Below are 26,151 nucleotides of genomic sequence, written 5' to 3'. Positions count from 1 at the left end.
TGGATGCCCTCAAAAAGACTGAAAATTGCTGTCCTAGGATAGGTGGAGGACAGGACTTATGCTATTCTAAAGACGAATGGAATTATGAGGACAGAACACTACCCAGAAAAATGGAAAACAGCGGAAGTCATAGTGTTCAATAAACCATTCAAAGAGAAGAAGTTCCCACAAAACTATAGACCGATAAGTCTACTGTCGGCGTTAGGAATAGTAGTAGAAAGAATTATCGCCACGAAGCTAAATGAGGAAACCGAAAATCTGAAACTAATACCACCAGAACAGTTCGGATTCAGAAGAGAGCGTTCAACAGAGCAACAATTATTAAGGCTCACAGAATACATTACAGAGGGATTCCAAAATAAACAAGCTACAGGTCTTGTTTTACTAGACGTCGCCAGAGCATTCGACAGAGTATGGCATGAAGGATTAATATACAAGATGAGATGTGCTGGATATTCGATCAAAATATGCAAGTTGATCCGGAATTATCTCAAAAATAGAAGATTTTACGTGAAAGTGGAAGGAGAATGCTCCACAACAAGAGATATAGAGGCCGGAGTACCCCAAGGGTCAGTACTTGGGCCACTTCTGTACAACATATACATTCACGATATTCCGAAGAATCCAAGAACCATGCTAACGTTATATGCTGACGACACAGGCATAGCAACTCGACACCGCAACCCAGAAGTAATAGAACGAGTTCTACAAGAAACGATTGACGAAACAAATGACTGGTGCATAAAGTGGAAAATCAAACTCAATGGACAAAAGAGCCAAGCAATATTATTACAGACGAGAAGACTGCGACCCACAACGAATCTAGAAGTTGACGGCGAAGAAATCGACTGGAAAAATGAAGCCAAATATTTAGGAATAACGCTTGACAAAGGACTTACTTGGAAAAGTCATATCAAACAAGCAATCGACAAAACGAAAGCAGCGATGAATAGACTTTACCCTTTAATAGGAAGAAGAAGCCACATGTCGAAAGAGACAAAATTGAAGATAATCAAAGCCGTTGCTAGGCCTCAACTGACTTATGGATCAGTTGCCTGGGGTTTCGCAGCAAAGAGCCATATCAAAAGAATTCAGGCCACTGAAAACAAGCTGCTTCGATGTGCAATAGATGCACCTTGGTTTGTCAGGAATAGACAGATTTATAGGGACCTAAAATATGAAACCATAACGGAATTCATGAACAGAAAAGCAGAGAAATTATTCGAAACAGCGAAAAACCATCCGAATCAAGAACTCAGGAGACTAGTGGACTACGACCCAGAGGAAGACAAAAGGAGAATGCAAATTTACCGAAGGAGACCAAGAGATCAATTAAAAAGAGATTAAAATAACAACAGAAACGTATTGAGAAATTCAATAAAGTGTTGATCCAATAGAGGATAAACACATAAATCCCAGCACGATAGTGTGCGAGAAGAAAACCGACTGAGAGATGAACGGTTTATAGGCAAATGCTCGGAACCAAAATTCAAGAAGCAGTTAAGGGTTTTTAGTGGGTCTCGAGCTCAGAAGAGTGAGAAACCCCACACTTGTTCTCCCTCAGGAGAGGGTGGTTCGTCTGACTTTCAGATTTTCCCCCTGCTACACAAAAAAAAAAAAAAAATTCTACAGAGGCTGAATATGGTTCAAGTAAAATCGGAAGCATACCTTCCCTTCGAAATGAAATGTCAGTTTTCGAAAATTATAAATTTCCGCAGAGAACGTAATCGACCTATTTGAGTGATTTACCGAATTAATTTGTTTCTTCCTAACCGGAGCGTTTCCCTTCCGGAACGACACGCTATACACAGTTGTGATTTAAAATCGCCGTTGTTGCAGTATAATTTTATTTCTCTCAGTTTGCATTCCGGCGAGAACTTACGAAGAGTTGAATTATAGCTTGAAGCGTTTTTCGTCCGCGGCATCATTTCGAAAGACAAATGGGCCAAAGGGGGTGATGAAAATGATAAAATTCGTTTGTGTGCTCGCACCGTTTTATTTGGAGTTGGCTTTGCTTTACCCCTTTTAACGTGTACTTTCATCATGCCGCATTCCCGTAAAAAAGGTACATTCAATTCCATATCCACAACTTCAATAAAAAATGCGAGTTAGCCTTCTGTCCGCTTGTTTTTGATATATATAATATGATTTGAAGTTGGTAACACCATACGTGCTGCATATACATGGTGTTTTCAAAGGTGAGGCTTTTTTTTTTCACAGAAGGTTGAACTCATCATCGCAAAAACTAAACAAAACATAAACATATGACTGGACAATGAATGGTTCAGTACCAAGTTCATCGGATTAGATGCATCAGGTCACTTTTGAGAGAATCATAATTGTTGTATCATGCAATTTAGGGTGAAAAAAAATGTAGAAAATGAGGCAGTGTCTTGAAAGTGCTTAGGTTGGTTATGATGAAAAAGTGCTATGATGTTTCCCCATTTCACACCATTTTTACGACGATTGTTGGAATGTTCGAAGATTGTGATGCCCATTGTGAAAAAATTCGTGAATAATTTAGACGAATTTTACGGGTGAGGTTTTGAAGTATTATTCTGTTTTCTGCACTTATATCCTGAATCTCTTCTGTCAGTTGTCATCGAAATGAGCCATTTCATAAAATCGTGTGAGTTACTAACAAATAATGACAACAATTCGGCAGTACTAAGTATCCATTTTCATTACCACGTAAATATCTAACGAGCCAATATCCTAAACCAAACCACATGGTCGAATCAGGAGATAAGTTTTGTCCCACTGCTTTGCGATAATTCTGCTAACGAACGGTCTATGGTCGTATTTGGATTTATTCCAGTAATAATTTTCAATTTTTTTTCCACTTTGTCATTTTGAAAGTTTAGTTAGGTGATTTTTGGTGAAACGCTTCATTTTGACCAGTTCTACCTTCTGTTGAAAGAAAAGCCTCATCTTCACATACACCCTGTATTTTCACAGAGTTTCTGGGGAGTAGTGAAAAGGTCTAGTTAGAGAGTACCTATTCCGAGAAACTTCGATGAATCTAACGCAGAAATTGAAAAATAGGGGAAGCTTTTAGCTGACGGCAAATCAGAATTCAGATGTAGGAGGATGATCAACTTCCCAAAAAGATGGGGTGTCAGTCAAAAAATCGTCAAGACCGGATGGTTGCCCCAGTTCAATGAAATGTTGACTTCTTAGAATATTTATCACATTTAGGTCTAGGATGATTTTTCTGGGATATACGCGTCTCGCTGGCTAAGGAACCCCAAGTTCGATAAAATTTCACCAAATTTCAAGTACGGGACTGTGGAAGGTGACTCCGGCATGGACACATGGCTGGACAATGAATGGTTCAGTACCAAGTTCATCGGATTAGATACATCAGGTCACTTTCGAGAGAATCATAGTTGTTGTATCGTGCAATTTAGGGTGAAAAAAATGTAGAAAATCAAGGCAGTTTCTTGAAAGTGCTAATGTTAGTTATGTTGAAAAAGTGCTATGATGTTTCCCTATTTCATCCCATTTTTACGAGGATTGTTGGAATGTTCGAACAAGACGGTTGTGATGCCCACTGTGAAAAAAATCGTGAATAATATAGACGAATTTTATTGGTGAGATTTTGAAGTACATATTATTCTGTTTTTCACACTTGTGTCCTGAGTCTTTTCTGTCAGAAGTCGGAAATGTATCACTTACTACACTAGTAAGGAAAATAAATATTTCCCAACTATTTATTTGTATTAGACATACGCTTGCTTTTACCAGGACCTGAAGTTTCCACCACGAAAAAAACGTACGAGTTGCGACATTTTCCAGTTGGTATCAGCTAAACCGCGTATAAATCCCGCCGAACAAAACTTCACAGCTCGTTACGGACACATATCGTCCAATGAAAAATCCCTAACTGGTTTTCGGGAACTTCCAACTTCGGAATCGATTTTATCGAGCTGGCCAAGAAGCTTGAACGGTACATTTATCAAGTCGAAAAGGAAATTGTAGTTGTGTTACTTGCTTTCCCGCGCGGCAATTTATAACCTTATTCTGGTCTTGGCGCGTTCTCATGGAAATTTTTGTTTCATAAATCAGGATAAAGTATGGGTCTGAGGCACGGCAAATATTTGATTCAACCTTCTTCCCTTTGTAGACGGTTCGGTATCCAAATTTATTTAGCGAGGACGGAATTCTTCTCCTATTCGGCGGCTTCAGGAAAAGCTCTCTTCTGAGTGGGTTTATCGATGGGAACTAGGATTTTATTACAGCGATGCAAACATCTTGGGCATTTCCTAATGTGCTGTAGGTCGATGACTCACCTGAAACAAGAAATAATGTTATGTAGGTTGTGCTAACAAAGATAAGAAGTCTTAAATATCGAAGATCTTAGAGTCTAGCATCGACATTTCCTTCCTTACGTTCGTCCTACTTCAGATTAGGTGAAGAAAATCCGACATAAATTGAAGACAATTCGAAAGATTTTTGTCAAGGCGATACAGAAGACATGTTAAGCTCTCCGGCTGCAATAATGGAAGCTAAATTGAACTTTACTCCAATGCACCCGCAGAAACAGAGAAAAAAAGCCTATTATTAGAAAAGGACCAAGGAATTTTCCACTTGTCGATAACCGAATCAAAAACAATGAGTTGTTTATGAACTGGAGAAGTGTAATTCTATCGAAAATGTGTTTCCTGTGAACAAACTTGTATAGGATCAAGATAATCAATGAAATGTAATGTTACAAATTGCTCTGAGTACGTCCCTGTCCTCTCTGGAATACTCGAGAATCGTCAGGAAGCTTGGTGAAGTATTCATATACAGAGTGGGCCCTTGAAAACGAAACAGCGGCTCTTTGATTAGAACAAATATTTCAACAGTCAAGTTTCCTAAGGTCATAAGAAACGCTTTTTTCCTATACCATTTTTCCGATTCGGCCCTGATAAAAAGATATAGCCATTTTGAGTTCTCGTATTGAGCTGTGGCACCCCTAGAAAATTACCTTGCAAATAGATAGCTAAATCTGTGACAATACACATGTGTGAATCTTTTAAATAGAGTTGTATTCAGCCGAAGTAGCAAATTTCTCCAATTTCACAGATGCTTTTTATTTTTGGACATCAAATGTTCGAAAACGGCGCAATATTCGAGAATATTGCTGCTAAGAAGTTGCAAGTCTGTTCGAATTTTTTTTTTTTTGTTTTTTTTTTTCTTCTTCTTTTTGAAGATTTATTCCCGGTAACGGGATACAGCAATGAATGGATGAATGAATTCGAGAAAATATAAAGATTATTTCAATTTTACAAATCGGACAAACAAAATGTTCACCGAATTCAGTTCAAAATAAACTTTTAATGTGTGCATCGATGTTGATCACTTTGTTGTTTATTTGTAGCCTATTCCATCCAGTTTATCACCTGATATCGAGTCTGAAGAAATTGAATTCGAATGAATTTGATGGTAAACAGGTATACATGGTATACATGATACATACATGTTACAACCACTCACCCCGGGTTTCATAAAGCTTGATCGGGGAATCAACGCTTGATCGACGAATATACGTCAATTTGTTTTCAATCGATAATTCAGTCATTATCATTCAGAATACCATTCTAGCAGCAAATTATGATGTTCATACCTCCATTCAATTAGTCTTAATTACTACTTCTTCAATATATTCAGAAATGACTAGGTTTTAGAGATCGATTGACTGTCAAATCGTTGATCGGACAATCAAAGTTTTATGAAATCCGATGTAAATGCAATTTCCTCTGAATTTCTGAACACCTTGTGGAGGTAATTAGTGACGTAATGATAGGCTTTCAAATGAGTTTTTGAAGCCTGATTCTCTCTTAACAATTTCTTTTTTAATTCACGCCAATAGCTCTTTTCTGAGAGGAAATATGACTTCAAATCAAATTCCTGCATACTCGACGCTAGGTGATAAACTACATGAAACGGGCTACAAATAGACCACAAAATGCTCAAAAACGATGAACACCTAGAAAGAAGTTATTTCAAAACGAATTTGGTGAAAGGAATGTAACTTATATTACAATAATTACAATCAATTATATCAACAAACATCTTACAGAATTTCAAATATAAAATTATGCACCAGTGTAATCTGCAACAATTCATATGGACCACACAGCGCCAGAGGCATCTCCAGAAAAAACAGGGTACAACGAAACAGTAGATCATCACATGTGCTATCAAAATTGAAGCTTAAGAAGAGTTTATACCACGGGACTTTTTGCCATCCGTATAAGGCGTAAAGGGGGAAAGACTACCAGTATGTGGGGTGTTGCCAGAACACTTGGACGATAAGTAGAAGTTACGAATATTACAGTACATAGATTCCACTTTCGTCGAGAAGATGGCAGCACTTAACAGACATCTTTTTTCAATTCCACCAGGATACGAATTGTAGCCAATGCCGAGACTTTTCGAGGAATGTTTTCATCTGGAAATTCGTAGAAGGGATGATTGCACCTCGGAAAGTTAATAACATGAATGAATATTTGTTCTTCAATGAAAAAAAATTTTATTTTCTTTTCCGTTCGACAAATAAAAGATTCGTCGACTTTCCGAGATAACGAACTGATTGAATTGAATTATAATGAAAACCCCATATAAATTAGTGATTTCTGACGTAAGATATTCGTTTTCTCTTTTAGAACTGACCACTAAAACGGTGTAGACCCTTCTTTATCATGGCATGAAGAACTGCACAAGTGCAGGATGGTCCATGTTCGATGTAGAGACGTTATAGCTTACCCCACCCTCCTCTTGACCCTGACAATGTAACCTGTCGAATTTCAAGGTCGATCGAAGAAGTCATAAACGCCAATTCGAACGCTACATTTCCTCTCATTTCCCGATCTTCATCTGAAAGCCGACTCCCATTCGAAGTGAGCCCGAATATCCAATTCTACAATATACAATTGCACTCGAACAAAGGAACCTTCATTTCTCCCTTCGATGCGCGATGTCGTGACTACACATCCACAAAGGCACCCTCTATATAGCCTTGGGCCGGGGTCGCGCAAGAAAAACCCCGGCATAATTCAAAAATCGAGGTCTTCTCTTCTCGTCGTCCCTGCCCTACCCCTCGTATCGCGTTCCACCCCCCCCCCCAGAGTTTTGCCATTGTTTCGCGCGACGTAAATATCCGGATCAGCGTCGCACGTTTAATGACCGCGTTCCCGTCGCCTCGAAATTAAATTCCTCGACGCCTATGGCCGTTTCGCGTCCGGAACCGAGGACGGATTGGGTAATTCCAGGCGGGGTAGTGGGCGAATTGACTGTATTGGGGGAAGCGCGTCGGGATCAGCGGGAAACGCTGCGCGATATATTTTACAAACGTGGGGCGGATTGCCGGATCGGCCGTTATTCGAAACGTGTTGATGGTGGGAATACTACTGGCTTAATGAGTATCATGGAGTTTGTAGGTATATACAGGGTGTCCTGTGTCCGGGAAAATGTGGGAAATCTCTCGTATTCACACAACACATAAAACAAATAAAGAAATAACAACCTAGTCCACCCCTGGTAAACTAAATAAGCTAATTTAAATTTGAGGGCAGTATTTCAAGAGGTCCTTACTACTGTTTATCATATCAAATTTTCAATGAATTATATTAAGCAATTTAAAATTTATTCCAGTAAAATGAATTTCCAGTAGCGTCTTTTAGGAGGCCGTATCTCCGTAGGGAGGGCCACTAGGAAAAAAATTTATAAGAACTTGTCATGTTATCTTTTTATGTTCTACCTGAATACGAGAAATTTTCCACATTTTCCCGGACACCCTGTATAATAATACAGGGTGGATCTTTGACTCATACAAATATTTCAACAGTAGATTCTCGAGGTCAAAAAAAACGCTTTTTTCCTATACCATTTTTTCCAATTCGCCCCTGATAAAAAGATATAGCCATTTTTAGTTTTCATAATGAACTTTGCCACCCGTGGAAAAACAAAATTACCTTCAGAATAACTTGGTAAATCTGTGACACTACAGATCTGTGGATCTTTTGAACAGGATTGTATTCAGCCAAAGTATACAATTTTTTTCAAACAGCGCATTATACGAGAAAATAAAAAAAAAATTATTTTACCAAACGTTCAAATATTCATTAGATAGCGTCCAGATTGGTTTCTAAAGTTGAGTTCTTTGAATTTTTAGTATTTTCATGGTACGTGATGGTCTAATGAGAAAACTGGAAGGCGTGGGTGATATCTTGTGTTCGGAAGAGATTCATCAAATAAATGAAAAACAATAGTCCGAAATTAATTTCAATCAACAAAACCGTTTGTGAGATAGAACAAATTTTTTTTTATGGCTTTTCAACAGCATGTATCTTTTAAACCGAGACGTTTAGGAGAAAATGGTAAGGAAAAAAAGTGTTTCTTTCGAATCTACTGATAAACTATCTGTACGAGTCAAAGACTCACACTGTATACAGTTTTCAAAGGTGAGGCCTTTTCTTGACAGAAGTTAGAAGTCATCAAAATAAGTCATTCAACTAAAAATTGTCTACATAAAATATTATATTCAAAGTGACTAAGCTACAGCCCCTAGAAGGTCGACAAAATTTCGTACAAAAGTACGAGACTGCACAAGGTGACATCGGAAAAACGAAACAAAACAAACATATGGCTGGACAATGAATCATTCTTTGCCGAGTTTATCAGATTATGTTAGTTGCTTCAGGTCCGAGATCAGGTTACTTGAAATAATTGTGGTATCGTACAATTTATGGTGAAAAAAATGTAGAAAATTGAGACAGTTCATTGAAAATGCTTATGTTGACAAAGTGCTATTATTGCTACCCTATTTCATCTAATTTTTACGACCATTGTTGGAGTGTTCGAACAAGAAGATTATGATGCCCATTGTGAAAAAATTAGTGAATAAGTTAGACCAATTTCACTGGTGAGATTTTGACCAAATATTGAATTTTTTTACACTTGTGTCCTGAGTCGTTTTCTGTCAGTTGGTATCGAAATAAGCCATGCCATAAAATCGTGTGAGTTACTGAATATTGGGAAAAATTCGGCAATCCTAAGTTTCCCTTTTCATTCCCACGTAAAAATCGAACAGGCCAATATCCTAAAAGAACTGCTTTTGGAATAATTCAGCTAACAAACGATCTAGGGTCGTATTAGGATCTTTTTCAGTAATCATTTTGAATTTTTTTCTAAACGTTGTCATTTTGAAAGTTTTGTATGGGTTTTTTTTTGTGAAATGCTTTATTTTGATTTTGACCAGTTCTACCTCCTGTTGAAAAAAAGCCTCACCTTCGAATACACCCTGTATATAATAATTTGCTGTGCGACGAGGGGTAAAATCAGCTGATTCAGTGGGTGAAAAACCTTTTCAAGTTAACACTCTGGAGACGGATCGGAAAAGCTCAAAAAAATACATCAAAAAATTAGATTTTGGACGTTTGCCAAACCCAAATTTGAACAAACCCAAGTCAGTATGAGAAAAGCAGAATTCACGTGGTCATGGATGGTTTCAATTCCGTCCGTTCCAGTTCAAACACCGGCGTCCCTCAGGGTTCAGTATTGTCACCTATACGCTATTCTCGATAATGGTGTGGATCAATTTTTTCCTGAAATAACTGAACGGTCGATATAATGTTTCATTCCATGACAAAAATATCAGATGAATGTAGGTTTGCAAACTCTTCATATTACAAATACAGCTACAGGGTGTTGTAGGTTTCCAATTTTTTTCGTTTTCTGATCATAACTCTTGTAGTTTCCGATATATTCTGATCAAACTTAGGGGATTATGTATTTTTTGGAGTTCAAATCAAATGATGATAACAATCGTTCAAGGAGTCTACAGGGTGATACTTTTTTTGAAAACGTCATTCCATTTAATCTCTAGTATTTTGTTGTTCGGCATTGAGTACGATTCCATTTGAGGGTAATACAGTTTATCGAATGATTATTGTAAAAAAATTATCAAAGTGAAAATATGATTCAATTCCTTGTAGATTTTCACCCAGTACAGAGCAAATGAGTTCAGTTTCTTATTGTTCTTATAACATTATATGCTTTATGGCCTAATATCTTCCGTTATATAACAGTAAGAGGCAAGCAGATGTGAAAAAGCGTAGCAATTTTCATGAATGTTCAGATTTCTGTTGCTCCCATATAAGTGGATATAACAATAAATCCAGGATTGGATAATAAAATCTCTCATTTTTCCAGTATTGAAATACCATAAAATATACCACCATATGAAATCTGAGATTCATCGTTATTACCGCTATAATTCATGTAATAAAAACATTCTGACAAATACTTTCCGAGCGAAAGACCCTGCATTAGTAGATATTATCGTTCTTCTTTAGTTCGTTTCCAACAATGAAAAAGAGAAATCAATTCTCAAGTTTTGAGGATTCCCCAGGAAAAAAAAACAATGAGAGCTGGATGCTGGCTGCTCTCTTTTAGTGTTTACTCGGAAAGTTCATTATTCCCCAGATATGAGTAAAATTTTAAAATATACTTGATGGAGCACTTTGCCTCTGGAACCCTCCCCTTTTTGTAGCTCCCTGTTTGTGTCTGAATAATTTATCGAATAACGTTTGTACAGGGTCTGAAGGTTAGAAGCAAAGTAATTGGATCAACCTTCAGGCATACATCTTTTGAGGCTAACGGAACGTTTTACGAAATATACAGCGTCTCATGCGATGTTTGAAAATCACACGGATCTTTTGAAATTGAAATGATCGTTCCTGTGGTCGACAAATTTTTTTTTTCGTCAACCTTTTCACGAACTGACATATTACGTACTAATTTCCAAAGGATGTTTTTGAAGGCAAGAATTTTTGTCTGCAAACTCATTTCGTCCGCTCTCGTCATTATGATACAGTGAGTCACTTTCGTGAACCCACGATTTAATAAGAAGTGTCGTGATAATAACAGTTATTTGCTGTATTTAACGAATGAAGTGAGAACGTGATTTTAATAATAGCGGATAAGCAAAGGATATCAGTAACGCTACTTCAGAGCTGAGGGAATTGGCGACTACGGCGACGTAGCCGAGGCCAGCAAACAGATGAGTACCCATAAAGGTGTGTAGAAGTCACGTATCTTGTCATATCATGATGACGCACATGAGTTTGCGAATAAAAAAAAGGGGAATTCTCCTCAATTTGGGTTATCACAGCGTAGGCAAGTTTGAAATGAATAATTTTTCATTCATGAATTTTTCAAATGAACCACGGAAACTATTCAAAATCATTCTTCAAATATGAGGTTTTAAAATTTAAATTGCTTCGTTTACGATTTGGCAACAGCGTCTACTAGAAAATGAAAAGAACAATGACTTGTTTATAAAATAACAGCTGTTAATTTACAGCCATCATAAGGCGCGTACCCATTGACGAGCCTCAACAGCAACCGGCCATAAAGATCCCATAAAATTTTACGACCTTCCTCGTTCGTCGCAGACTTCATAGACAGCCATCTTTGTCTATCTCATGAAGATAATGTATTTGTTGTCCTTCATTATCAACGCATATTTCAGTCCATGTTGCCAACTTGTGTAATAGAAACGAAAGGCTTTAAATTTTGAATAACCATTTTTATTTTTCATTTTTAAGTACTTAAAATAATTTTTTTGGGGAAACGGTTGAAATGTTATTTCAAAATGTGACGTTTAAAAGGTATTTAATAAAAAATACATCATTTTCGTCAGAAGGAGTACATATTTATGGTAGTGATATGTGAAATGAGTCCTAAAACTAGAAATCAACTGACAAGATTAAATACTTCAAACAAATCAAGTGTCGGACTATGCCGAGCTTCCTACTGAACCAGTGAGCATCAGCGCTTACAATTCTAGTAGAAAAGCTTGAAGGCCCATCGATTTTCCATCCTCGTTAAGTCATAAATATGGAGGCATTGTCTCAGATCCTGGCCGAGGCGCTAAAAGGAAGCTGAGAACTTAATTCGAAATCATCATTAGGCATCCCATTGTTGAGGGTAATCGAAAATGCTCAGAATAATGCGCCATTATTCAACGCGGAAAAATCCGAGAGGGACGAGAAGGGTGGTGGGAGGCGTCGTAGAGAGTTTCGCAGGAAGCTGCGCTCGCGTAAATTAGGAAAAATCGCTAAAATCTCCACGGTTGCGGAATAACGATAAGGAAAAACCGGGGAAATTTCGGCCCGAATAACGTTTACGTGCTAGGCAAACGGATTTTTAGCCTATTAGATTAACGTTTCGTTCTTTCGGTCTATTCATTTCGTATATCAGGTTTGTTCGGGCTGGCCGATCGCCGAAGACTCACAGATTGTAACACGCAAGCAAATCACCCAGTATTCTTCAGAAAAGAATAGGGAATACTCCTTCTGGCGAAAACGAAGTATTTTTATGAAATATCTTTGAAACGTCACATTTTGAAATAACCATTTCAACTATTTCCCAAAAAAAAATTATTTTAAGCACTTAAAAATGAAAAATAAAAATGGGTATTTAAAGTTTAAAATGTTTTGTGAGAATTGCACAAGCTGGCAACATCGACTGAAATATGCCTTGATAATAAAGGACAACAAATGCATTATCTTAATGAGATAGACAAAGATGGCTGTCTATGAAGTCTGCGACGAACGAGGAAGGTCGTAAAATTTTATGGGATTTTTATGGCCGGTTGCAGTTGAAGATCGCCAGCAAGCACGCGCCTGTAGATCATTAGCTGTTATTTTATAAACAAGCATATCGGACATTGTTCTTTTCATTGTTTTGTATGCGCTGTTGCCAAATCGTAAATTCCGTACAAAGCGATTCAAATTTCAAAACCCCATATTTGAAGGATGATTTTGAATAGTTTCCGCGGTGAATTTGAAGAAATCATGAATGAAACTCATAATTATTCAGTTTAAACTTGCATATGCAGTGATAACCCAAATTGAGGAGAATTCCCCATCAACTGATTTCATCAGATTTCTACTAGAGCAAGACATTTTTGTAGAAATTGACGAGAATGGATATAAATGAAGACCGTAGTGCCCCAAGGCTCAGTTGAATCAAACGGAGGAATATGTTAATTATTCAAGCTCGATCTAGTGAAAACTAATCTGAATCTAGACGAAATTCATTAGTATCTGGTTGCTTTCTATCGATCAGTTTTATCCAAACCTCGATCCAAACTATAGTATGCAACAAATCCAACTTTTGTGTAGATCCTTTTTACTGGTCATTTAGATGGTACTGAAAACAACTGAATGTATGTTATAGAAAGTCAGTTTAAATTCGTCCAATAATGACTGGATATTTCTCGATCAGTAGCTCAAACTTATTAGAGTTTTTATTTTATAGGTTCGAGGTGATATGTGAAGATGTCCTCTAAATCTACAATAAAAACCGTAAGTACCAAATGTTTCAATTCGTTTTTCTAATTTGAAAGGTTAAGGTTTGAAAACCATCTGAAAAAGATAAACATTAGACAGCCAAATCATTAATTTTGCCACAGGACTATAATGCACATCTTCTGATGGAGCAATATGATGAAAAAATTGACTCTATCGTCTATCCCAGAAATAAATTCATCGTTCCGTCATCATCAACAATTTTACTACTGAATTTTAACGAAGGTCAGATAATCACAGTCGTTTTCATTTGATCGGAATCGCGAAATAAAGGAACTACATATTTCCAACTCCCACCTATCATTGCCATTACTCATAAAATTACCAGAAATGGATCACGTTCCGAACGATTACCGTTATCTAAATTAGGTATTAATAACGAACACAGACAGAAATACCATCATAACAAGATTAATTGCTGCAATAAAAATACGTACCTACTAATTCATAACATCGCATTGAAATGTATAAATAGCATTTTAAACTGATATAACATTTCGGGCCTCGGACAATGATGACCGATAACAATTTTCGATTTCGAACATTGAGAAGGTGATGGTCGATTTTTTTTAGATTTCGACCTTGATTATCTATTTTTCTTAAACGTTTATAATAATAAACCTATCTATCCATCGTTAAGTGCAGTTCTGCAGGTTTTCAAAAATTCACATAGTTGTACGAATAGGGTTATCCCCATAGTCCTTCACCTCCTTCCCTTTTCGCCCTCATTATCCAACCTGACGCCTTTCAAAACGAATCTCGAAAGCTCCAGGAAGCGAGCTCTGACACCGACAGGAAAGATAGAGTCGCAGAAACATGCCTCCCGTTCATGTACCTGTCTTGTTTGGTCTCTGCTACATCGACCCCGAAACAGCTCTTGATGTGTGTCGTCCCTATACAGCCGAAACGTGGAAACTAGCGCCGTTTGGAAGCGTTGCCGTCTGGAAGACATGAGAAATAATGATCTGGAGGAGGAATGGGTGGAGTTGGACTCACGTGACTCGGTCACGCTAGTTCTGGAAACAGGACTAGTCCATTTCGGGCAGGTTGCCATTGTCTGTTTCTCAATTGTGCCTGATTGACTTCTCACAACGGGCAATGGGCCATCAGTTGCTTTTTTGACGTTAAGTAATGGTCTAATCGACACTCTTGGTCATTTTTCATGATCGCACGTTATTGCTCGAGCGAAATGATACGGAGGCATTGGATACGTTCATTAATTTGGCCAGTTTTTTCATCCGTTATTGCATTTTCACCTGATCCATCACTACCCTCGTTTCGAGATACTAGAGACTCACCCTGTATGGGTGACTCAAAATATGTCGTTTAACCAAAAGTTGTCTATATAAAATATCCAAGATGGCTGAGATACAACCCCTAGAAGTTCAAAAACAACAACAACATAAACATATGGCTGGACAATGAATGGTTCAGTACCAAGTTCATCGGATTAGATGCATCAGGTCACTTTTGAGAGAATCATAATGGGGAATTCTCCTCAATTTGGGTTATCACTGCATATGCAAGTTTAAACTGAATAATTATGAGTTTCATTCATGATTTTTTCAAATGCATCGCGGAAACTATTCAAAATCATTCTTGAAATATGAGGTTTTAAAATTTAAATCGCTTGGTTCCGAGTTTACATTTGGTAACAGCGCCTACCAGACAATGAAAAGAACAATGTCCGATCAGCTTGTTTATAAAATTACAGCTGTTGATTCAGAGGCGCCTACTTACTGGCGAGCTTCAACTGCAACCGGCCATAAAAATTCCATAAAATTTTACGACCTTCCTCGTTCGTCGAAGACTTCATAGACAGCCATCTTTGTCTATCTCATCAAGATAGTGTATTTGTTGTCCTTTATTATCCAGGCATATTTCAGTCGATGTTGCCAACTTGTGCAATCGAATCGAAACGCTTTAAATTTCTTTGCCCATTATTATTTTTCATTTTTAAGTGCTTAAAATAATTTTTTTTTGGGAAACGGTTGAAATGGTTATTTCAAAATGTGACGTTTCAAAGATGTTTCATAAAAAATACATCATTTTCGTCAGAAGGAGTATTCCCTATCGTTGTATCGTGCAATTTACGGTAAAAAAAAATGTAGAAAATCGAGGCAGTTTCTTGAAAGTGCTTATGTTAGTTATGTTGAAAATGTGCTAGGATGTTTCCCCATTTCATCCCATTTTTACGACGATTGTTAGAATGTTCGAACAAGAAGATTGTGATTTTGAAGTATTATTCTATTTTTTTACTTGTGTCCTAAGTATCTTCTGTCAGTTGGTATAGAAATGAGCCATTTCATAAAATCGTGTAAGTCACTTAAAAATAATGGGAATAATTCGGCCATCCTAAGTTTCCACTTTCATTACCACGTAAATATCCAACGAGCCAATATCCTGAACGAAACCATATGGTCGAATCAGGAGATAAGTTTTTTCTCACTGCTTTGCGATAATTCAGCTAACAAACGGTCAAGGGTCGTATTAGGATCTATTTCAGTATAATCATTTTCAATTTTTTTCTCAACTTTGTCATTTTGAGAGTTTTGTATAGGTGAGTTTTAGTGAAACGCTTCATTTTGACCAGTTCTACCTTTTGTTAAAAAAATACACCCTGTAGTACTTTGGGAAGGCTGTGCCAGAGCAATGTATTGTGTCGCTGCATCTGGTCAGGCACTTAGGAACTTAGGATGATCTCAGGGACTTAGAATTTAGCTTAGAATGGTTCTCAGGATAGCCTCATGGGCTAATCTATCTATAACAAGATGAAGGGGTGTAAGATCTGTAATGATCTCTAGTTCTCTAGTTTGGCACGCACTAATAGCTCTCTAGTCATGCAAAGGCAGACTAGCCTTTGTAATCTACCGAGGGTTCTCCTCGTACTTGCCTTGGCATTTCAGACTATTGCCGCATCAGTGATTATTGATCTCGCAATCTTGGCGTACATCCATCGCAGTATTTTAGGGTTACATCCCCAAGTTTTAACACCATTTCTATACGTCATCAAGACCTTCTTTGTTTTACTAGGAGCAATCCCAATATGCTTATTCCAAGGGAACTTACTATCCAGGGTTATTCCCAGATATAAACTTCAAACTTCCACTGTATTAGGCAAATTTTTTTCGCAGCTATTCAAGGATAGATATACAAATTTCTCGACAAATTTGTATAGTTGAATTCTGTCGCTATCTAACATAGGGGATATACGGAAACTGAATCAATTGAGAGTACAACAAATATATGAAAAAACATACAATAAACAAACTATTCTTAAACAGAGTGATTCAAGTAGACTGTCCACTGCTGGAAGTTTTGAGGGACCTAGCAACTTTGAGCTGAAAAATCGTACCCTGAAGTACTGGCTGTGTCATCTGAAATTTAGTATGCTGTTTCAGGTATAACCGGAATATACTCAATATTGAAAATATTTCTGTCGAATGGATCAGTCTACAAAACCCTTAGGTACAAATTTTTAGCTCAATATGGAGGCTAGTTCTCCCAAATATTCTAGTCTACGTCTACGTTAATCACCCTGTACAACCATATAATTGTATTGTTATAATTAGACCATCTATTGTTATGTTATCTTGAGATATGTGATAGCAAATTCTGACGAACACCAAAAAGACAAAGTCTGTATGAAATTATGAAAATACCAAATTATTGATCGTATTGTCTTTTTCGAGGGCTGAATTCAGAGCGAAATTCAAGTCTTTCAAGCGTTCAATTGAATAATAACGGCGTATCGCATTCCACGGTACGATCTCCAAAACTCCCACATTGCCCTTAACGACCCACTCAAATCTTTTGACACGTTTTTTTTTCCGGGAATTGTACGAGGGCAATTAGGGCCGAATGCAACGTGCTTCACTTCTTTTACCTGACTTCTTTGAAGGTTGGTTCCTACAAATAGAACGGCCAGCGTTTCTAAAAATGTCCTTGGGACAGATATACGTTCGTCTTGTCTTCACCGGACGATTTCACCGGCTCTGTACCGTTGCTCAAATCTTCACGAAGATATGAATTGGTAACGCCACATGTTGTTGCTACCATAACGAGATAAATTGACTCTATTTGCATATCGAAGCTGGATTGTTGAATGCCTTGAAGTGCATTGGAGAGGATTTTATTGATTGATTCATTTGTGGTTATTAGTATATAGACATCCAGCAGTTGATCGATTTGAGTTCACAATCACAATAATGAACCTGTGAAATCTGGTAAATTTTCATAATTTACGTTTCCCAAATTATACACGAGCCTTAATTATCTTCAGAATCACGACAATATTTCAACTTTCACTTCGATACCCTCACAAACGTTTCGGATATACAAATGGTACAAATCGTCGGAATATCCAGCATTTCCATCAATAATCTTCAAGATAGAAAAAATGATTTACACGCCGGCCCTCCTTGGGTTTCTGTCGGCCATGATATGGACCAAAGGAGGTTAAAAAATCGCTGAACGATTTATCCAGTGGCGTTTTCACTCGAAAGTTGACTGTTTAATAAAGTTGGTTTGGAACTTTTAACAATGGCGCGTGATAACAGATTGGATAAACATTAAATCGAGACTCAATTCGTTAAAAGGTAAGCTGAAATACCGATTGGGAAGGTTTTATCTAATGGTCTATCGCAAGGAATCGTGCATTGTTGAAAATTATTAACTGGCATTATGGTTTTCAATGAGATCGTATCGGGTATTTGGGTGAGTGTTGAAATGTTGATGTAAGAGAATTTTGGTGACGTTAGTAGACACTCGAGGTATTGTGAGTTTGGGAATCGAGCAATGATGATTGTTTGAAGCCATACTTTCGTCTGGAACACGATTTAAATGTCGTTTAGTATAGGCAATGCGTTTCATTTTGAAGCATCCAGAGTTCCAGGTGTGGATGGAGGCCATGAGATCTAAATACGAGTCTAAATATCAAATGAAGAAATTTCTCCTGGTTGTGGTTTGGTCCATTTTTATCGTGGAGTAGCTTAGGAGTCGAATATGAAAAAAATTATATGCAATTTAGAATTTTCATAATTTAGTTACTCGAGTTATTGTTTTATTTGTTCAGATTTCGAAAAACCAATAGTAAACAATGAGAATTCTATGAAATGTTCATAATCTACAATATCTTCGAAATGTTCCAACTCTTATTTCAGGAATCAAATTCAAAAATTGTTATAGTATTTTAGCAATACGTATATTGTATGTGTAGAAAATATTTGCGCAATATTCTGAAAATTTTGGCAATATCAGGAATATTTAAAAAAGTTCTGAAATGTGAGACAAATGGAAAAGTAGAGAAATATTTTGAATTGTGTCTCGAATTTTGTATATTTACAATTTCTGGATGAAATATGTCAATATCTGAAGAATATTGAAAAAAATTCAGATTTACCGGAACTACCTCCGACATTTTGAAAAAGTTTGGAAAATTTGAGAAATATTGGAAATATTTGGGTGATATGTATTTATGTTATATCGAAAAAATTTGAATACTTATATCGATAACAGGAATATTACTCATCAGAAATTTCGGAATTTATAGACATGTGAATTCTAGATAATACGAGAGATGATATATCGGAAAAATAGAAATATGTACCTACATACTTGAAAAATATCGAGAAAATGTAAGAAATACCGAGAAATACCAGAAATAACACAGAAATTTCGAGAAATTTATGAAAATTTTGGTATGTTTTGAAAAATATAGGAAGGATCAAATATGTTTGAGTTTGTATTAACAAATTTTAGGAAATATACTGAAAATATGGAAATATTTGAAAAATACCTAAAATACTCCAAAAATATCCGAAATATTCTTTAAATATTTCAGAAATAGCGGAAATATGGAAATGAAAAAGTTTTGATGATATCGAAAATATTTCTGAAATACTCAAATTCCGGAAATATTGTAAATTTTGTAGAAATACCGGAAATATCTTAGAAATATTTGAGACATATCGAAAAGATTTGAGAAATGTCGGAAATATTTCAGAAATACCGGAGTGGCCTCGGAAATTTCGAAAATACATAATTCAAGAAACATTGGAAAAATATACTTCGGAATTATCGGCAATATTTGAGAAATATCGAAAAAATTCGAGATACATCGAAAATATTTAGGAAATATCGAGAAAATTCAAAGAATTTCGAATTTGACAAATATATAAAACATTTCAGAAATACCCAAATACCGGAAATATTGCAAATATTCCAGAAATACCGGAAATATCTTAGAAATATCTCAAATGTTCGAGACCTTTCGAAAAAATTTGAGAAATGTCGGAAATATTTCAGAAATACCGGATTTACCTCGGAAATATTGAAAATACGTATTAAAGAAAGACTGGAAATATTGGAGAAATATCGGAAATATTAGGGAAATATCTGAAAAATGTGAAGAATTTGGAGGATTTTGGAAAAATTTAAGAAACATCAGAAATACTTCGGAATTATGAGAAATATTTCAAAAAATTTCAGATATTTCAGAAAAAGTTAAAAAATTTCAGCAGAGCAAATCTCACATGATGATGCATGTTGTCTTGTTCATTGCCCAAATCATATTACCATATATCAATCAGTGATTGTGTTCTTCTTCATTCAAGTCCGCACTGAGACTTTGAATGCCCGAAGTAATACCATTAATTTGACTCCCCATGTCATAAAAAACAAAAAAGAATAAACTCTCGGATAATCAATTGGACAAAAACAAAACGGCAGGAACGAAAAAATGCAACACGAAAAAGTTTACATCGAAGCGGAAGCAATCTTCGAGATACAAAAAACAACCACAGTCGGATAAATAAAAGTTTACGAGATGTAACCCCATATCGTTTCCTATTACATATGCAACGCATGAGGGGGGGGGACTGGGACAATAAATCAAGTGGTTTCCAATAAAGACTCCGGGTAAGGACGGCCCATGCGTTCAGGTGCATTGTTATTTTTACCGGATCTCGCCGGACTGGTATTCCTTCCCGTAACGCCATTTTGTTCCCGGTCCGTACGAAAATACGAAAAAGCACCACCATCATCAATCCGGGAATGCGGACGGGCAGACTGGAAACCTCCGATGTCGACGCCAGACCGTTTCGATCGGCGTCAAAAATGACACCTGCAGGTTGACAAATAAACTCACCTGCGAACTGCTCCAGGCTGGCTAATGCCGTTCCGAATAGGATAACACTAATCACACTTATCACTATCATGTTTGCAGTGTTATTTCGCGACAATTCCGACACTTTTTCTTTGTTTTTTTACCCCGTTAATATAAACACCGTTTTGTCATAGCGCACTACGACTCACCTTGGACGGCTCAATTTCTATTTGAACTGACTTGACTGGTTCTGGTGGAAAGGTAGAGAACACTGGATCGTCAGGTGTTTCGCGACGGCTCCGGCAGGGGCGCTGCCGGCGTTCGGCCGTGGACGGCGGCGGTCGTATCGATTAGTGCGTTCCCCGTGCTTATGGTCCTTCAGGTCGGATTTCGCCTTTCCGTAGATTTCTGCGTTATCTTCATTCTGCCGAGTCTCGGCCGGAGCGGGTATGACGAGGAGGCTTGATAGCTCGCTTCTATCAGTTTTGTGGAAAGAAAGACCGTAGGATATACTGCGAAGCATTATCGATTGATTAAATCATTCAATTCTGTTGGTTTCAATATGAAATCCACTGCCCTTTGCAGCCTGGGCCCATAACCTGATATGGTTTTCGAATAATGATGCCAATTATGTTCATTTCGATGTTAAATCTAGTATTTTGGGTCTACAAGTCGAGGTATTTTTCAATTGAAACACCATTTCTTTATTAAATCCAGTTTTTTTTTATATTTATGCGGCATAACCTGAGCTGTTTCTCAGATAGTAGAAAAAATTAAAGTCATATGGTAAAAGTGCCAATTCTATTCATTTTACTATTATTGATTTCCCCTCCTTTGTCTGAACTCATGGAATGATAAGTTTTTGGAATGATGAGACCAAATCTGTTCATTTCACTATAAAATCAGTTAACCTTTCTAGTCTGGGGCCATAACCTATTCTGTTCTTCACATAATATGACCAATTCTGTTTGTTTCTAACTAGTAACTTTTTGTTTTCCATAACCCAGTGTTTGTTTTGAATAGCAAGACCAATTCTTTTGATTTCTCTGCTAAATCCAGTTCCCTTCATAGTCTGGGCCTGTTCTGTTTTTCAGGCAATAAGTCCAATAGTTTTCATCTGGGCACAAAACCCAATCTGACCTGGGCCCATAACCTTTTTTTTTATTTGAATAATAACAGAAATCGAATCCATTAAACTGTGCCCATTGCTTTATTATACAGGGCGAGTCTTTGACGTTGATGTCGCATCTTTCAGGCACAAAAAGTGGTGACAAGTCATCTCTTAACGATTGACACCTTTGCAGGTATACCAATCCCATGGAAAGAAATTAAATTACAGGTATATGAAGTAATTGATACTCTTCGTTTCAAAATATAGGGGGAATAATTTGTCGGTGGCACTGTCCCTTACCACCCTCGAACGGCTACGGCTGACTCACGTGACATCTGTGCCTTGTTAATGCCAGGTGGTATCTAATAGCTGGGAACAGATTTGGCCACATTGCATTGTGGTTTGTTTCAGCTCGATTCTATTACCTGCGAGAAATATGCCGTATGCCGAAATGTCCGCCTGAGCGAGGTACAAAAAACGTTTTACACACGGAGTTAAAACTGGTTAGCTTTCTCTTTATTTTGAAAGTGTCCTCTAAATCGAACTAATGATTGATATAATTGGATCTATTAGGTTTAAAATGAAAATGTGAGTTTTCCTAAATGGAACAATATATCTCCATGTATTGTTGTAAATGAAATTAAATTGTAAGGGTAACTCTTTCTACCCCTTCCTAACTCCACCAATTTCTTTTATTGCATTATCGATCCCATAGAATGTCTGCTCAATTACATTTCTGTCAGTTTTCTGATTCCAAAATGAAAAAAAATACAGGCCTTCTGAGGTGTCATCTTTAGGGAGTTATATCTAAGCAGGGGATGCTCAAAAAATACCATATGAAAGACACTATTTTCGGACAAGCAAGAAATAAACCCCTCAAAAATTTTCGCAGCTATTCATTTGCACCCTGTATATTCAACAAAGTCAAGGCAGCCATATTCGATATCGATCAGAACTGTCAATAGCTGACGTTTGTTGACATTGACAAATCATCATAGCGAAATAAACGCTTCAATAACTTTTAGTTATTTTCGATAATAAAATTAATTTTTTTTTAACAACGTGTGCTTTTGTTGAAAATAGTACTTATTGGTGCGTGAATGATAAATCAGAACAGAAACAGACGCTTGTGAATAAATTGTATCTAGTTCCCCCATATTTCTTCTGTCCCCCTCTTGCGTCCTACACCCTGTCAATTTCATGTTCGAGGGAAAGTTGCATGAAACTTTGACGACATCATCAGGATAATTACTTTTCGTGTTTCACGCGAAATGATCAAAGTGACGTCAAGGGAAGTTTTTGGCAGTTCTGTAGCTTTATAATTTGTTCTCAAATTCGGTGAGAAACTATTGTTTGTGGTTTTTATGCTTAACCGTGAACGAATTTGTTTTCGTCAGTTATTCATTGAAATCTCATCTGCTTCGTGTCAACTGAGTATAGGAAGGTTGTGAAAAAATTGAAAGAATTGTTTGTAAATTTATTTATTTCAATAATATCATACAAAATTGCAATATGCAATCAATTATAAAAATATATCCAATAATATATCACATTTCACTCATATTGTTCTAATGAATACATATATCATTAATTCGCACTCTTAATATTAAATGCGTCTTTGTATATTTTGAGCAAACTGTCGAATTTTCTGAAGACACAACACGAATTCGATGTTTCACGTAGTTTCCAACTATCCAACGATTCTTCATAGTCAAGTTGAGGAACTTATAGCTATTTTTGTCCTTTCGAATTGTCAGCATCGATCTTTGGTATTCAAGCGAATATCTTGACTTGAACTGAGTGTAATGCTTCTTCTCCACCTACTACAACTGGCTAACTCGATAAAACTGGTCGATATTATGAATAACGAGACTATAAATATGAAAAAAACAACGAGGAACAACTGCTTTGATACGTTCTCGAATACCATTCTTGCCGCGAACACTCGACCTTTGATTCGGACAGAAGTTCTCGACGTTTCAGCCCCTCTGGGCCTCCTCAGGCACGTCCAGCAACGTGTACACCTCGTGTCGCGTGATCAGGTGTTCGGGGTGGTGGATGTAGGCGGCGCTTCGTCTCCGCAGCTGTTTCATGCCGATTTCGATGGTTCGTTTCGTGAACAGGATGGACTTGTAGCCGTTGACGAACATCCCGATGAGGATGCAGCTTCCTATGAAGATGAAGCTGTAGGTCATCAGGGGACAGGCTATCTCTGCGAACGTGGTACCCAGGTAGATCCAGCGACGTATCGGTGGCGTTAGGTCATCTATGCCCTGAGAAAAACAAAATTTAACGTTAAAATCTGAAATCCCAGTCGATCGGAATAGCTACGGCCCTCTGTTTCCGAGAGGATGAATCTTGCGAAATACAGGAAGAAATCTTATTTTTCACTGGAAATGTTCGAACAAAATATTATAGATGGCGGCACCTATACTCAATCTTGAAGATTCCGGTGATACGAAACGTTTTCTATTCTGAATTTGGTTTGCTTCTCTTCTTCGAAAAGCAAAATTTTTCTGATACGTTTTGAAACACTTCGGACAGAATTTGACGAGGATTGAAATTTGTTTATTTCCAATATTGATTAATGAACCAGATGTGATTCATAGGAAATTTCGAGTTAGATTAACGATGAATTTAAAAATCGGAACAATTTAAATATTTATGCTATACAGGGTGTTTACTGAAGATGCGGCGAAGATGCAAGAGGTTATTTCATGTCCAAAAATATTAATAATTCATGTAGAAACTGGGGTTAAATATGCACCCCTTCTGAGATTTGGTATACCAAAATAGGGACTTTTCTCACGTTTTCGTTGATTAAATTAAAAGGGGCAAGCGATATTTCGTTGAAATTTTCGATTTATGGATAGTCTTTCATTATTCTCAATGAAATAAGAAGAGCACCTTCCTACTATTTATTGTGGTGGTGTTTTTAGGGGTTAACACACTCCGTAAAGCCACCCCAAGTGCACGAAAGATCTCATTCTCTGAAAAGGATATATTAATAAGGTAGAGGTACACTTGATCTGAAACAGGGGCTGCTCAAAAAAAAGTTTATATGGAAGACCAACTCAAGTTTTTTACAAGAAATCACCCCTTGAATTTCTCCGCAAATATCCGCCTGTATTTTAACGTATTCACAATAAAAAAAAAGATCGGGCATTCTAGTAAGTGATAGAGTCCAGGGCTGTTTGAGTACCTAAGGGTCAAGTAGAAAGTTGAAAACAAGTAGATTAGAGATAAAGTTTGCGAACTAGGTACCTACTCAAAAAAAAATACCTCAAAAAACATAATAACTTTATTAATTTCTTCGAACAATAGGTTTTCTTATAGGAATAGATGCTAAATCGGGATTTACTCGTCGTGGAGACCTAGTGCATTCTGAAGATTAGATGGTAGAAAGGCAAAGAGGTTCTATGATGTATGCACATTCAGCGGTGGGGAAAGCGTATGCAGGCTTTCAAAGATGTAAAAAAAAAAATTCAAGTGTACATACTCGAGCATGTCAGATTAAGACGCTGTACATGCCCTACGTGTCTCTGATAAGAAATTCATGTTAATCTGACAGTTTGAGTGGTGGGGCTGGCCGTACGGAAGAGTTGAAAATGGTGAAAATAATTTTTTTCGAGCATTTCACATTTTTAGAGGATATGTTAACTGGAACCAAAGGAAGCTACTTTTCAAGAAACTGACAATTCGGACGTAAAGCAAGGTCACAGCGGTCCTTTGAAAATGCAAAAAAAATCGTTACTTGTTCATACTCGGGAATGTCAGATTTTCATACAAATGGTTAATCTTGGTGTTGCAGACGTGTTGACCCATTAATCTGACACTAATCAGGAGGGTTTTCTTAATCTGACAGTTTGAAGATGATAACAAGGCATTTCTTGAAATTATCTCCCTTTCTCTACCTCTAATCGTTTCTGTATTCATTGTGAAAGTTGTAGCTAATAAAATTCTATACAACCTTTGCCTGCAATTTTACATACTCTTAACCGTTTTCGAGTTAGAGGGCGAGGAGCTTAGCCACACATGCGAAAGGCCAAGGTCAATGTAGAAACCCAGTATAATGTACATTCATCGCCATATATCTCAAAAACGTTCAAACGTAGAAAAAATTGCTTCGGACAAAATTTGTGGAAAATATTATGCTCTACAACTTATATAATGAATGGGAAAAAAATTTGAAGCCCAGGAGAGGAGATAATTCAAAAAAACTGATTTTTGCGACCTTTATGGCCAATTTTTATTGTTTCGACTTGCTGAAACTGTCAGGTTATATATTTTTCGGTTTTTCTCGAATAATTAGCTTCAAAATAAGAAAAAAAGCCACCGCGCTCGAGAATGAACACCTGACGTTCGTTTTTTGAAAGTTTGGCGCTCCCCTTAATATTTTCGTCAGGCTTAAATTGTTAGATTGAGAAAATATCTACTTTTCAACATATAATTAACCATATCGTATATCTCAATCTGACACTCTTGAGTAGTCGAGTATGTACAATGATCGTTTTTTTTTACTTTTACTACAGTTCTAATTTTTGGTAGAGGTACTCTACAGGGCCCAAGGT

The 26,151-nt window shown here is 37.0% G+C and overlaps 3 protein-coding genes across 5 annotated transcripts in view; 1 reads left to right on the top strand and 2 right to left on the bottom strand.

The window, feature by feature from the left end:
- LOC123320927 (calsyntenin-1) overlaps window positions 1–20,737 on the bottom strand; it is a 125,412-nt gene extending 104,675 nt beyond the window's left edge. The window contains exon 1 of the mRNA XM_044908421.1: window positions 20,512–20,737. Within this exon, the coding sequence (XP_044764356.1) occupies window positions 20,512–20,581 (70 nt within the window). The 5' untranslated portion in view covers window positions 20,582–20,737. The remainder of the gene's footprint in view (window positions 1–20,511) is intronic.
- Window positions 1–26,151, top strand: part of LOC123320929 — a 191,412-nt gene that overhangs the window by 104,924 nt on the left and 60,337 nt on the right. The window contains exon 6 of the transcript XR_006538824.1: window positions 13,315–13,361. The gene's annotated coding sequence lies outside the window, so the exon portion shown is untranslated. The remainder of the gene's footprint in view (window positions 1–13,314; window positions 13,362–26,151) is intronic.
- The window catches only part of LOC123320928 (scavenger receptor class B member 1-like), a 55,877-nt gene continuing 52,771 nt past the window's right edge, over window positions 23,046–26,151 (bottom strand). For all 3 annotated transcript variants that reach the window (XM_044908422.1, XM_044908423.1, XM_044908424.1), the window contains exon 11: window positions 23,046–23,853. In XM_044908422.1, coding sequence (XP_044764357.1) covers window positions 23,560–23,853 — 294 coding nt within the window. In that variant the 3' untranslated portion in view covers window positions 23,046–23,559. The remainder of the gene's footprint in view (window positions 23,854–26,151) is intronic.

This window comes from Coccinella septempunctata, chromosome 9 (genome assembly GCF_907165205.1).
Source record: "Coccinella septempunctata chromosome 9, icCocSept1.1, whole genome shotgun sequence".
Taxonomy (NCBI): domain Eukaryota; kingdom Metazoa; phylum Arthropoda; class Insecta; order Coleoptera; family Coccinellidae; genus Coccinella; species Coccinella septempunctata.
This window is presented reverse-complemented; position numbering and strand designations above follow the sequence as displayed.